This window comes from Dunckerocampus dactyliophorus, chromosome 2, assembly GCF_027744805.1.
Source record: "Dunckerocampus dactyliophorus isolate RoL2022-P2 chromosome 2, RoL_Ddac_1.1, whole genome shotgun sequence".
Lineage (NCBI taxonomy): Eukaryota > Metazoa > Chordata > Actinopteri > Syngnathiformes > Syngnathidae > Dunckerocampus > Dunckerocampus dactyliophorus.
Window position 1 is genome coordinate 38,688,690 of NC_072820.1, and position 14,597 is coordinate 38,703,286.

Genomic DNA, 14,597 nt, shown 5'->3' on the forward strand with positions numbered 1-14,597 from the left:
ATTTGTTGTCAGCACATTAAACCATGTAAAGACCAAAATGTTTAATCAGAATATTTCATTAATTTAGATCTAGGATGTGATATTTTAGTGTTCCCTTTATTTTTTTGAGCAGTAAATATATATATACTGTATATATAATTTAATGGAACAAATACGAGAATTCAAGTTGTAAATGTAAAAATGTAAGTCAGTGTTTCTGATTGTGTTTTGACCAGCAGAGAAGGCCTTGCTGGCCCTGACTGCACACCACTGAGTTTAATAAGAAAGAGGCTTGTGGTATAAAATTACTACATAATTTATTCAAATGTAGTTGTGTTGTTTACAAATGACTATTTTTGACAGGAGATCCTTTTTAAAAACTGATTGGTGACGAAAATAACCTGAATTAGAAGTAGATTTAGAAGTTTGAGACAAAGAAAAAATGTTCCATGATAGGAAACACAAGAAATAATGTGCAAAGACAAAGACATAATAAAGTACACATAGAGGAATTTTTCAATTAATTACATAAAGGAAATTACATTGTAAAGGTTAGAATAAAAAACTAAGGTGAGAACTTTGTTTTTTCTTTTTTTTTTTTTACAATGCAGTTATTGCATTACATGAACGTTGCCGTTGTACCCTGCAACACTGACAAGTTTGTAGTGTGGTTTTCGTGTCCACTCCATTAGTCCAGGAAGAATATGTTGTTGAATTGCGTCACACAAAGCCTCTTTACCTCCTCTGCAGAAGTGAAAATACGAACAAACAATTATTTATAAAAGATGCTCTACTGAGCTTGACATAGTACAGGCCCAATGCAGACATACCATTGACTTCTATCAGATTGGCATTCTTCTGATTTAATATCACATACAGTTCTCTCTGGTCTGACTTCTTGCCAACAACCCAGTAGTCGGTCATTGCTTTTACAATGACTTCTTCATCTTCATCAACTCTGAGACGCAGAAACACAAAAGACAGAATTTTGCACAGACCACATGACTACCAGTTTTTATATCTGAAACATTTGTGCTGACTATATTAAGTACACCTTACCTGGCAAAGTCACAGTTGACGTCCCCCAAGATCTTCATAAGGTCAGGGTGGACAGAAGTGAGGCAGACACTGGCCGTCTTCCTCATGTGTATAGTGCTTTTCTCTGCCAAGTTCATGTGGTTGAAGTAGATGAACTTAAACTGGGGCTCTTTCTCTGGCCTGCATGGATGCACCACAACAATTAAAGCAAGCACACAAGACTCTTGGTGCAATGTTATCCATTTTAGAAAATGTACACCTGCTAGCAGTCGTGAAATCTAAATTATGCAGCTCTGCTTTGATTTTTCTCAAGTATCTCATTTCATGTTAAAGGATGACGTTTGCAAATGTTCTATGAAACCGTAGACTAGGTAAACACACATCTTGCGCCAAACTGCAGCTTTACAGTAGTCCCTGCATCAGCCAGTTTGCTGGACGGAAGCTAAAATAGCCACTGTGGGTCAAGAATTTATAAATTATACACCAAGATAAGTCACTCTGGAGGATTATAGCCGCTGGAACAAGTGGGTCGAGGACGCAGTTAACAAATCGGGACCAGCGGCAGAAAAGGAATTCAGGATGTCATTATTTATTTAGTGGATTCTTCTCTACAGTCGATCCTTGGATGCTTGGATTACAGTCACGGATGTATCTGAAGCCAAATACTGGGGAAGATAGAAGCCTACAGTGGTGAAACTATTTGAGATAAGTAGCAGAACAATCCCTAACTCAAACAATGCTATCAAACAACAAAAAGCTTTTTGACCAATTTATACATGCACACTATGGGCTTCTTTTTAGTGAACTGACTCAAAACTACAGAACACCATTATTGCACCAACTGACCCTGATATCCTGCGGTTGATGGTGAACTGCTCGCATATATCAGATGCCAGCAAGGTGAGCTGCGGGCCCACTAATCCATCCAACTGCTCACAGAACTCCCTCGTCAACTCCACAGAGGCTGCGTAGAAAGTGGACATGGCAGGAAAGGTGTTAAATGAAAAGTAATACAGTACTTCACTAAGCTTGGAAAGATAAATGTATAACGGGGGGAAAGCGAGGCAGTAAACATGCTCACCGTTGATCATAAAGCAAGTGGCAGCACTCATTGCCTGGAAAAGGTAAAAACACAGCAACAAGGACACACAGGTTAGAAATGACATAAAGTGGTTCATCCTTTTGAAATACACATATTTCATCCTCAAAAACCACAGTAAAATATGAAAAACATCTTCCAGACAACAAAACTACACTAAAGAGTTCAATTGTATGTGTGAAAGGTCACAAAAAGGCTTGGTTACCTTATAAACAATCAGATGTAGCTCCTCATAGCCATCCTCTAAGCTGACAAATATTTTAGGGAAACGAAACTTGGCCTCAGGATCTTTAAGATTTGAAGGTCCTGTCAAAAACCTGAAGAAAACAGTGTAAAATTTAAAGAGACAAACTCCCATTCTAAGGTCAATTGTTCAGAGCAAAAAAGATAGTGGAAATGACAAAAGCGTGCCAGTAAAAGTGAAGGGAAAGATTTCGGGACAGTGTGCTCTGACCAACAGACTAGAGGGCAAAACTGAAGATGCTTAAGATTTTTGTTGGGAGCGACAAGCATCGACAGGATTAGAAATGAGCAGATCAGAGGAACAGCCCATGTTAGACATCTGGGAGACAACGTCAGGGTTTGGCCATGTGAGAAGGAGGGATTGTGACTATATTGGTAGAAGGGTGCTGAAGATGGGGATGCCAGGGTGGAGAAGGGGAAGACCAAAATGGAGCTATCTAGATGTGGTTAAAGAGGACATGCAGGTGAGGTGGTACGACTGACAGGAGGAAGATGCAGAGGACAGGGCAAGATGGAAACACATGATCCGGACAAGCCAAAGAGCAGACTGTCAAAGAGAAGAGAAGGTTGAAGGAGGTTGTGTGTACCGAATCATTTGGGGAGCTCCGTCAAAATATCAGCATTTGATCATGCTTTTTCATTAATACTGTGCCCTAGTAAGAACTAGTAGGGGGTCCTGAAAACATGCTGGCACCTAAACGTATAAAGAAGAGTCTTCTTTTGATGTCATTTCTTTCCCAAGAAACACCGGCACCTGGTGGAAGTTGGCTTCTTTTGTGGTGGTTACTGACGAGGTATAAGAGTTTAGGTTGGAAAACCAGCCATCTGCAGACTGCTATGCACTCTGTATGTAATCTGACCGCTGCGCAAGTTCTAAGTCTTTATTTTAGGCATTCTCTTAAACCACCTTGACACTAATTTTGTCCCCGCAGTGGTACGCTATTTAGCATGTAAATGAATAAATTGGTCGTAAACAGGTGTGAAATAAGTGTAAACTGTGTGAGGTTGAGTGCTTGTGCGCAAATAAAACAAAATGTTCGAATTTCTTGGCACGCATAATCTTTGTGCCGCTTGCTTGAACTGATTGTAAACACAACGCAAACTATATGCAAACAATGCGGACAGGGCGTCTTAAGGCGTGTCACATTCTCACGAATGGGTACAATTTTCCATTACCTCTTGGAACAAGTCTGGGGGAATTCTCAAGTAATTTCTGTAGCTCTTGGATCTTCCTCGTGAAGTTCTGTTAATAACTGATCAGAATGCCCAAACTGATGTCTTCCAGTCAGCCATCCCTTAACCTTCTTCCTTCTGCATTCTCTCCTGGTCTTCGGCAAGTAGTAATAGTAGTACTGCAGCTGCGTGATAATGTAGACACCTTTTCTTTTCTGTAATGAGAGCTTCTTCTCTGGAGTTCAACATCTTGTAGGTAGGTCCCTTGCAAATAGATGAATTAATAAAGGGTGATGCCTGCTATTAGCGTGGCGTCACTCGGGACAAAATAATGCCACGACTGCTTCACGGGTGCGGGAAGTGGAGGAGACAATGCACACCCATGCGGGAACAAACCACATTGCACGTACTATGTCGTACACTAGACGTAAACATTACTTGACCTAGGTGTAAACAAGTTGTGGAGGAGTGCGGCGTTTTGTGCCAATGTGCAATCACTTTTCAGGTGCCAAGTGTGTAACTTACACATAAACAGAACGTAAACAGTGTGCAAACTAGTCTTCACACTTTTCAGGAGTACCATCTAAATGATACGCATTGCCACTGCGAATTGCAAGACAATGTGGAGGCAAAATTCGTGCAAGTGTCAAGGTGGCATCTTTTGATTAAAATGTGCCAGTGTACCTAATGCTGTGGCCAGTGAGTGTAAACTTACCTCCCATAGTGCAACAAATTGCCTGCAACCTCTGGCCTCAGTGGAGAGTCCCTGCCAGCCAGCTAAATACAATACGCAATATTAATAATGAGTGTACAAAGTGTGTATCCACAACATTCCCCCTGCCCCTCCCTCACCTCCGGCTCAGAGTGCCTGGGGAAAAGCGACGTGGTCAGGTACTTGTACAGGATCCTCATGTCGTCTTGTTCCAGGCCGCTCCTACAGACACAGCGTCAATGTAACACCTATAGTGTGTGAGCCATCAGAAGTGTCAGCTTGTTACCATATGAGCTGGTCGTTATACAGGAAGGCTGTGTATTTGATGAGGCTGAGGCTCTCCTCCACCCGGTTGACAAACGACTGGATCTTCAGGTAAGTCATCTTGTCCAGCGGGAAGAAACTGATGCCTCCAAATACATCCAGCAGGTCACAGGACTGCAGGTGGAGAGTCTGTAGATACTGGAGAGCCCATAAGACATGCCCATATTAACGACACATTTTATATATATTGTGGAGTTTAAAGGGGCGGTCTTGGTCTTGGAGGAGAGGCCACATAGCCTGAAGAACCTTTTGTAGAGGGCACAATGAGCGCTGAACACAAATTCTGCAAGTCGCAGATTCAGAACCCGGAATCTCTGCAGTGGAATGGGCGGCATCTGGTCGGTGCCTGCCGTGGCGGTAATCCCTGAAGCAGGTGGTGGACACCAGTGGTGAAGGATGCCGTCAAGCTCAAGAAGGAAGGTCCTATCAGGCCTTTTTGGTCCATGGGACTCCGGAGGCAGCTGACAGGTACTGGCAGGCCATGCGGTCTCTGTCTCTGGTGGTTGCTGAGGCAAAAACTCGGACATAGGAGAAGTTCGGACAAGCCATGGAGAACGAGGGGTGGGGAAGCAGTGCACAAGCAACACTGTATGTTGGGGATTGTGTGCTGCTGACCTCAACTCGAGATGTTGCGGACAGGTGAAAGGAATACTTCGAAGACCTCCTCAATCCCACAGGCACGTCTTCCAGTGACGAAGCAGTGCCTGGGGATGCCTGTGTGGGCTCTCCTATCGCTGGGGCTGAGGTCGACGAGGTGGTCAAAAAGCTCCTCGTGGCAGGGCTCCGGGGGTGGATGAGATCCGACCGGAGTTCCTCAAGGCACTGGATGCTTGGTTGACACGACTCTGCAACATTGCGTTGACATCGGGGGTGGTGGTTCCCCCTTTTTAAGAAGGGGAACCGGAGGGCGTGTTCCAACTATCGTGGGATCACACTTCTCAGCCTTCCTGGTAAGGTCTATTTAGGGGTTCTGGAGAGAAGGATCCGCCGGATAGTTGAATCCCGAATTCAGGACGAGCAGTGTGGTTTTCGTCCTGGTTGTGAAACTGTGGACAAAAGCTACACTCTCGCCAGGGTCCTTGAGGGTGCATGGGATAATAACCAAAATCACTCAAGTTCTTACATGAATAGCTATAGCATTGTACTGCCAAAAAATGTAACTCTTATGAGCTATTTTTGTTGTCATATTTGTCCAAACAAAAAGGTACCTTTAGTTGTATCAGGCATTAAAATTAACAAGAAACTGAAAAAACAAGGGTGGTCTAACTTTTTCCATGACTGTAATTCAGGCTGTTTGTTCCCTGTATGACCGGTGTCAGGAGTTTGGGCTGCATTGCTGGCAAAAAGTCGGACCCGTTTTCAGTGAGCGTTGGACTCTGCCAAGGCTGCCCTTTGTCACCGATTCTGTTCATTACTTTATGGACAGAAATTTCAGGCGCAGCCAGGGTGCTGACGAGTTTCGGTCTGGTGGCTGCAGGGTTGGGTCTGTGCTTTTTGCAGATGATGTGGTCCTGCTGGCTTCATCAAGCCGTGACCTTCAACTCTCACTGGATCGGTTCACAGCTGACGGTGAAGCGCTTGGATGAGCATCAACACCAAATCTGAGTCCATGGTTCTCGCCCGGAAAAGGGTGGAGTGCCATCTCCAGGTTGGGGATGAGATCCTACAAAGTGGAGGAGTTTAAGTACCTCGGGGTCTTGTTCACAAGTGAGGGAAGGATGGAACGCGAGATCGACAGGCAGAATGGTTCGGCGTCTGCAGTGATGTCTGCATCGGTCCGTTGTGGTGACGAGGGAGCTGAGCTGAAAGGCAAAGCTCTTAATTTACCAGTCCATCTGCGTTCCTACCCTCACCTATGGTCATTAGCTTTGGGTAGTGACCGAAAGGACAAGATAGCGGGTACAAGCAGCCGAAATGAGTTTTCTCCGTAGGATGCCATTCGGAAGAAAGTCAAGAGTAGAACTGCTGCTCCTCCGCATTGAGAGGAGCCCAATGAGGTGGCTTGGGCATCTGGTCAGGAATCCCAGACACCTCCCTGAGGAGGTGTTCAGGGCACGTCTGACCGGTAGGAGACCTTGGGGAAGACCCAGGACATGTTGGAGAGACGCTGTCTCTCAACTGACTGATGTTAAATTTATATATATATATATATATATATATATATATATATGTTTTTTTCTAATATTTGGGGTTTACAAATGTATACATGCAAACCAACAGGTGGCACCAAACAACTTCTCCCCAAGCGTATCAGAGCTTTTCATCATGCTACTCACACACATTCCAACCCGCTTGAAAAATACACGGGCCAAAAAAAAAAAAAAAAAGGGTCTTAATCAAGAGTGGTTTTCTTATGATGGGGTCAATACAGTAAACATTTTGTGACGCATTACAGCAAAATGTGTTTGTTAAAAAGTATGTTTACTCTTAGTAAAATTACGGTTTTATTCTCGTAATTCTATGACTTAACAGAGGCTCTCATGAGTGAAACAAACCAGAGGTTCAAAGTCAGGCATGCTTAAGTGCAATAGGAGGCCTAGGAGTGTGGGTGCACCCTATGTTGATAACACCACAGGCTCTAACATTATAAAAAATATACAAATTACAAAGATTTTACCCTGTAGAAGAACTTTTCAATCTTCTGTATTAGCAGCTCCACTCCGCCGGCTTCCATGGCTCTCTCAAAGGTACCATTGAAAAGCTGCAGCATTTTAGAAAGATTTATTTAAATAAGAATAAAAGACATCAAAAAACATACTGGTGCTTACCTTATACATATTGTAGCATTGCTTTACCACTGCACCATAGACTGTGTCCTACAGAGGAAAGGCTTCATGGTAAATACAGTAAGTTCTAAGTTAAAGCTGATAGTATTCAGTCAAAGAGGGGACACTTACAAGTATTTCCTCTTCTTGATACTCTATCGTGGGAGGTTTTCCATCTTTATTGGGTTTTTCGATCATCGGGTTTCGAACCACCTGAGCAATAAATTAGATACATATTACAATATAAATTAGATAATAATAAAAAAATATATATATATTCATTACAGAAGAAAAAAAGCTTTAAAAAGTCACCATAACCATCCAGAAATTGTCCTCAGGCTCAAAGAAAAACTGCCGATTCTTCTGTGTGTGCAGGGATTTTGCTGGTTTGGTTGGGCAGAATGTCCTACAAGCACCATACACACACAAATGAGCTACCCTCCTTGCACTTTCACCACACTCAGGACATTTCTTATTACAATACCTGGTGAACTGAACGATGGCTTCACAAAGGCCAACATTTCTGATCTTCTCATTCTTCTCCACATCACTGGGGTGATAAAACAGTATCTTCTTCTCTTCCTAAAGCAATAATCACATGACCTTATAGCATACATATTGAGGACTGAGGTAAAGGAACAAATACAGGTGTAAATACAGGCACACCTCTCCTTCCCGTGGTCCAAATGTGGGGTTGTAAATGAAGAAACTGAGCAGAGATGGTGTGTATTGTTTCTCTTGCATACTCGATGCCATCCTGGGGCTAAAAATGACACAAAGACAAAGTTGGAACATATTCAAATCAGTTTATCCTGATTATAGCATTGCATATTCATTAAAAAAAACACCTGTTTTACCTTATCATCAGCATCAGTGTCACGTTTGTCTGGATGTCCTTTTTTTGAATAATTGTTTGGCTAGCATGCCGTTTGCCTGCAGAAGGAATATAAGCACTTTACAGGTAAAATGATCTTGTGGTAACCCATTATGTAGTTCAGACGTTCACCAAGGGGTAGTGCCTTGGGGGGAGGGCTCACTTCCGCTTCCGGGTTACGTGTGTGGTTGCCTTGTTAAGTGGAGCTTAAACCTTTGATTCCAGTCATCCTCGACTCCAATCTCGTTTTAAATCACATCTCCACAATCTAATGCTTAAGTAACATTTATAGGATTATTAAAAGTGAGTAAATAATGATGGGTTGCTGGCACTAGGATTAGGATTTAAGGAAAATACCTGAACCTAAAATAAATACCTAAACTGTCAAATAATTACAACAATGATATACTAAACAGCTAAACTTAACAATTATGCATATTGTTATCTACTGTGACATACGAGTAGTGTATTACTTACCAATAACAATTTAAGATACTGTACACTGTACAGTAGAATGAATCTAGCGAAGGTGTACCTCACATATTTCAAAAAGCACTTTTTAAAGCGGTTTGTATTTTGTTCTGTTATGATAAGCCCACTTAGCAAAGTAAAAGGACAGTTAATATAGCAACCAGTTGTGTTAAAGCCTACAGAGGACACTATATAGCGAGCAAGTTAGCTGGCTTTGCTAAGTAGAGCTTCCGGTTTGCGGCGATACGGTCGCAAAAACACCCAAATACGAAACATTAAAGAAACGACATAAAGACTCACCTTACAGAGCATAAAGCGACGGGTCCATATGCACTTTGTGACGTCACACAGGGCGGAAAACAGATGAAAGAAAAGGGAATGAAAGAAACGACAGATGCTTTACATTGTTAACTTCCTGCTTTTGACAGCTAGGTATCGCGTGTCCGTGCTCGGGTAGAAATCCAGTCCAGCCTAACTATGGTTCTTACTGAATAAGTTATTTTTATGCTGGTGATTCATTTCATGGTAATTGTACATAATTCAATATAAATATAATAAAAATGTATTCAATCGTAACCATATTACCCTATAAAAATACTGTATTATACTTTTATTAAAATGTCAAATACAGTATTGCGAAGCAAAATAAGAATTCTAATATCAGAATAGCAATAGAAAAAAGATATATAAATATTAGAAAAAAATATTAGTACTAATTTTCTTTTTTTCAGGAATAAGTATGGTTGACAGTTAAAGTCCTAACAAAGACAATAAAATAAAATGTAATGAAAACATGGAAAGTAGTTAGTTTTGGTCAGTAATGTATTTTGTTACCAACTTTATTTTATCAGCACATATTAGAGAGGCCACATTTTTTTCATGTATTTCATTGTCATAGGTGAAGAGGACTGCACAGACAGAACACAAATTTATATTTATTGTGTACTAATTAACAAAAAAATTATATAGCGTACACAAAATAGCCACTGAAGAATAAAAAAAAGAAATGCAAATTGAAGATGGATCAGAGAACTCCACATGCAGAACTCAGGATAGGACCATCGTCTGGAACTCTATACAAAAACAAACATCAGTAAGTATCACTTGATAATAAACAATCTGAATTGAAATAACCTGTTTCAGACATACTTAATATTTATGTGCAACATTTTGTTGCAACCTCTATGTAAAAAAAGACTGTACTGTATATCCAAAATGTTCCAGCTTCATAAATAATTTGAGAGGCTTAGTTAAACTTCACTGGGTGGTGCTTCAGGATAGAAACCTACAGGGCTATCTTTCTATTCAAACTAAAGAGCAATTCAATGCATTGAAATGGTTATCTGATACTGACCCTGTGCTCCAATCCGCCCATCACTGTCGTCATCCGCTGCTGAGATGAAGCTCTTAGTTTCGGCCTCAGTGAGCGTTCGTGCCCCGGGGGCAAACCGCTGCAGGAAAAACCTACACACACATGCACGTATCACACACATATGCACGTAACACAGATATTGTTGTGTCAGCATGTGAACAGGAAATCTTGAAGAGACAAAACTGGAAAAAGGTGAATTACATAAAACAGTAATAACATAATAACACTACATGGATTACAAAGAGCTGGCTTTAATACATCTGTGTGTGTTAGGCCTTAATCTCTCTGTCATGCACACTGGAACATTCTAAAAGACAATTGTACAGCAGACTATTGTCACACTTGAGCTCTGACTCCTCGATGTAGCCGCTGTTGTCCTCGTCGAGCATCTGGAAGACATTCTGGACCTCCCGTGGTGTCTTGGAGGAGAGGCCACATAGCCTGAAGAACCTCTTGTAGCAAAATGAGTCTGGATCTGCAAGCAGAAATATAATCTGAATAGTTTGATCGAAGAGGGCCATGAAGTGAGATTAAAAATGCATGTGACTGCCAGCTCAGTGAAGCGCTTCTTTTTTTTTTTTTTTAAGTGTTGCCGAGTCATGTCACCATGAAAACAGAGAGGATGATTAAAAAGCTTTTGCAGTCATGCAGAGGTGGAAAAAACATGCCACTGGAGGGAAGAGTACACACCTTGTTGTGGCTGGGCCACGGAGATCATTGCATTTCATTTAACTGTTTAATTAAAAGCTATTAAGTGGTAGTGTGTGCGTTTGTGTTACCTTGACAATCCTTCACAGCATTTTCAATGTCCTCAGCTGAGAGGATGGAGGTGAGGGACATGTTGGTCCTGTAGGAAGAAACACCACATGATTTGAGATGGACTTTTATATGTACAGTCTCATGCCCGACTAAGCAGGATAACTGATGAAGTTATCTCCTGGGGCCTTTCAACTGCATTATTTCTTAATTGGCCAGAATGATTGCAGAGTAACAAGCGAAGGGGTAGGTGCAATCAACTGGCGGCCCGCAAGCTGAATACGGTCCCTGAATAGAGTTCATTTGAAACTGTGGGTGCAACTAAAGCACAATGTCATGTAGAAGATCTTTGACTGGTGTTTTTGCCTTAGGTTCTTAAAAACAGCAGCGCGCTCCTGACATATAGATGATCTTTGGCTCACTTTTTTGCAGGAGAGCTTAAAAAGCAGCAGAGCGCTCCTGTCATATAGAAAATATTTCACTAACTTAGTGCTCTTGTTTTAATTTATGACTTTATTACTGTATTTTTTTCATCCTGTGTTAGCCATTGGGCGACGTAAAAGTTTTAAGATTGTTATTTCACACGTAATACAAAGGGCGAAGTCCTTAACTTCTTGAATCGTGGCCTCTGGAACAACTGAGTTGAATTACACTGTCCTGCAGTAGGACACTAGACTGTTATTTTAATCCACTGTTATTGCAGGAAAACATGAACATTTTGTATTTGCACCATTTACGCACACCATACAAGGTTATAGATACTGCTGCTTATTATTGATTGAGGTTGTGCATTGCAGTGGTGTTGAATTGCATTGCATCATAGACAGAATTGTATCTAATATTTAGCCGCCAAAATATTCAAAACATCTTCCAATGTGATGCACCACAGTTGTACACGACTGCAAAAACAATCACAGTCAATCAAAACTAGGCATTGTTATCTTGGTAAATGCAACATTTTGATATAGCTTTTGCACTGCATCTCAGTCCAGTAAAATATGTCATTATAGCGCAGAAGACATGCAAAAAGTCATGTATCCATGTGCCTCACCTGCATTGTACAGATGCACGACTCACCTGTGTGAACTGGGTGTCCTATTTAATCCAAAAGAGCAGCGGAATAGTCTTTGTGGTGGCCTCCGATGGCTGCCTCACTCTTATACACTCCAATGAGAATACTTAACTTTCCAATCTGGGATCAAATGTTCGCCCAGGCCTTGTTTCCTTCTCGTCTTTTTTACCTGTCTGATGCACTTTCACTTTTTATACTCCCTGCTCACTCATCCCCCTCCATCTCTGCCTCTCTCCCTCCCTGCCTCCCTCACTGGTCTTACACACATATAACATTTAATCAAGTCCCTTTACTCTGATTTTGTCTGTATAAGCTCCGGATGAAAGCAAAGCTGCATGGAATACATCTGCCAATGGATGGTGTGAGAGATATTATCCACTCTAATACTACAACATCTGTCAGTTACTAGTTTACATATACGTCCAATCTGCTGCTTTGTTTGCATTCTGTGTAAGAAAATCTATCAGACCATTAAAAAAAGTGTTCCACAATTTCGTTTAAGTGGCATGCTGGACAAGATTTTATACTTGGTTGCCATGGCATCAAGCTACTTAGACACTGCAAAGGCAGCATCATCTCTTGTGGTTTCAGTCAGCATTTATGTCAAATCGAGCACAGGTAGAGCGCCATGGGAGTAAAAGCTCATTATTCCTGCATGTTTCATCTTCTGGGAGAATTCTCTGAGGTGTGTCAGCATTTTTGGCTTCGTGTTGATTTAATTAAGCGAAAGGTGTTATTGATATTTAGCACCAGAAGAATTGAATGGGCATTCAACAGCGTTGTTTTGCAGCATAAAAGAGCAACAGTGCTCTCTTGTGGTGGTAATGATAGTGCTCACCTTTTTTTTAATTTGTATTTCTGGTATTTTATTGACATGAGAGGGACAAAATATTATAAACCCCTGCTAGTATGACGCAGTGCCGTCTCCACCAGCACAGACGGGTGCACGCAAAAAGCGAAAGTTGAATAGCTGAAATCAAGGTCAGTTTCTCTTATTATTGACCAACAAGATATATATTCTTTTCTATGTCGACCAATTTGCTTATCTTAAGTAATATGAACTAAAATCTTCGCTAAATTGTTTCAAATATGCATAACATTCTGCCCGAAAATGTGATTTGCACTTGTAAAAATGCACGTGTTTCAAATGTTTTGAAAAGTCAAACCTTCCTGCTCTTCTGGCAGTTTATTTGGCCTATTTTAAGTAATATAGCTCTTTTTTTTTTTTTTTTTTAGCACATATTACTTAAGGTGAGCAAAATGGTCAAACATTTTAGAAAAAAAATATCTTGTGAGTCAAAATTAAGTATTTTGTTCAACTTGATTTAATTTTAAATATTAATATTGTTTATTTAATCTTGATTAGATTGGATCTTTTTCAGTGTAGTTCAATAGATATGCGCTACTGATCATTTAAGAATGGCAATTTGTAAGGTATCGTAGGCTTTTTGCATGGTAATATGTGTGCGTCTGATAATGTGCATTGCTTATATTGTCAGGAGAGTACGTGCCCTTGGCTCCGACTTGAACATAATACACTCCTGATCAAAATCTTAAGACCAGTTGAAAAATTGCTAGAATTTGCATTTTGCACATTTGGATCTTAATGAGGTTTTAAGTAGAGCTACAATATGCAAAAGCAAGAAGGGGGAGTGAGACAAAAAGCACTTTGAAAAAGTAATTTTGTGAAAACAACAATTACACTGAAATAGACTGTTTATCAGCTGATCAAAAGTTTAAGACCATTACTCAAAAAATAACAAAAAACTCTCCAAACCAGAACAAAAAATGTTCTCAGTAGGACTCAGTAATGAGTAGCTGCACCGTTCTTGGTAATCACTTCAAAAATTTCTTTGGGCATGCTTGATACGAGTGTTTCCAGGAGGCTAGTGGGAACATTGCTCCAAGTGGTGAAGATGGCTTCACGAAGGGCATCAACTGTCTGGAACTGATGGCCATTTTTATAAACTTCCCTTGCCATCCATCCCCAAATATTCTCTATGGGATTTAAATGAGGGGAACATGCAGGATGGTCCAAAAGAGTGATGTTATTCTCCCTGAAGAAGTCCTTTGTCAAGCGAGCATTGTGAACTGCAGCGTTGTCCTGTTGAAAAACCCAGCTGTTACCACACAGACGAGGACCCTCAGTCATGAGGGATGCCCGCTGCAACATCTGTACGTAAGCAGCCGCTGTTTGACGACCCTGCACCACCTGAAGCTCCAGTGTTTCACAAAATGAAAAAGCATGTTGGAAGCCATCTGGACCGTCAAGGTTACATTTTTTCCTCATCAGAGAATAAAACTTTTTTCCACCTTTCAATGTCCCATGTTTGATGCTCCGTGGCAAAGTCTAAACGGGCACTTTTGTGGCGTTGAAGGAGACGAGGTCTTTGAATTAGTTTTTTGGTTTTTAAACCCTTTTCCCGCAGATGCCGTCTGATGGTTATTGCGCTGCAGTCGGCACCAGTAAGGGCCTTAATTTGGGTGGAAGATCGCCCTGTGTCTTGATGGACGGCAGATCCTCCGACTCAGTGCAGGTGTGATTTTTTTGGGTCTACCACTTGACTTTTTTGTTCCATAATGCTCAGGATCTTTAAAAAAATTTAGAATGACTGTCTTACTGCTCCGAACCTCAGCAACAATGGCACGCTGCGAGATGCCTTGCTTAAGCAGCTCGACAATCCGACCACGTTCAAAAAGAGAAAACTTCTTAGCTTTA

The 14,597-nt window shown here is 41.1% G+C and overlaps 2 protein-coding genes across 2 annotated transcripts; both read right to left on the reverse strand.

The window, feature by feature from the left end:
• Positions 1 to 279: 279 nt before the first annotated feature.
• On the reverse strand, positions 280 to 9,124 carry ccz1 (CCZ1 homolog, vacuolar protein trafficking and biogenesis associated). The gene is made up of 17 exons (XM_054768789.1): positions 8,979 to 9,124; positions 8,191 to 8,266; positions 8,000 to 8,096; positions 7,818 to 7,915; positions 7,646 to 7,739; positions 7,466 to 7,546; positions 7,337 to 7,384; positions 7,186 to 7,269; positions 4,531 to 4,706; positions 4,385 to 4,466; positions 4,248 to 4,309; positions 2,322 to 2,433; positions 2,099 to 2,132; positions 1,864 to 1,981; positions 1,039 to 1,197; positions 810 to 937; positions 280 to 723 (listed from the first exon to the last, which is right to left on the reverse strand). The coding sequence occupies exons 2-17, from the start codon at positions 8,202 to 8,204 to the stop codon at positions 668 to 670; spliced, it is 1,443 nt and encodes a 480-aa protein (XP_054624764.1). The 5' UTR covers positions 8,205 to 8,266; positions 8,979 to 9,124; the 3' UTR covers positions 280 to 667.
• Positions 9,125 to 9,511: 387 nt separating this feature from the next.
• Positions 9,512 to 12,048, reverse strand: pvalb9 (parvalbumin 9). Its single transcript, XM_054766851.1, has 5 exons — positions 11,884 to 12,048; positions 10,830 to 10,897; positions 10,393 to 10,525; positions 10,033 to 10,142; positions 9,512 to 9,751 (listed from the first exon to the last, which is right to left on the reverse strand). Exons 2-5 carry the CDS (start codon positions 10,888 to 10,890, stop codon positions 9,726 to 9,728), a joined length of 330 nt encoding a protein of 109 aa, XP_054622826.1. The 5' UTR covers positions 10,891 to 10,897; positions 11,884 to 12,048; the 3' UTR covers positions 9,512 to 9,725.
• Between the last annotated feature and the right edge of the window lie 2,549 nt (positions 12,049 to 14,597).

Bases quoted from the DNA above. Each gene is read 5' to 3' on its own strand.
- pvalb9 (XM_054766851.1), bottom strand. From the start codon at position 10,890: ATGTCCCTCACCTCCATCCTCTCAGCTGAGGACATTGAAAATGCTGTG. The intron at 10,526-10,829 runs GTAACACAAACG...TTCTGCTTGCAG, and splicing joins TGCTGTGAAGGATTGTCAAG to ATCCAGACTCATTTTGCTAC. The intron at 10,143-10,392 runs GTGTGACAATAG...ATGTGTGTGTAG, and splicing joins ATCGAGGAGTCAGAGCTCAA to GTTTTTCCTGCAGCGGTTTG.
- ccz1 (XM_054768789.1), bottom strand. The intron at 7,740-7,817 runs GTATTGTAATAA...TGGTGCTTGTAG, and splicing joins GCCATCGTTCAGTTCACCAG to GACATTCTGCCCAACCAAAC. The intron at 724-809 runs GTATGTCTGCAT...TCACTTCTGCAG, and splicing joins CAATCTGATAGAAGTCAATG to AGGAGGTAAAGAGGCTTTGT.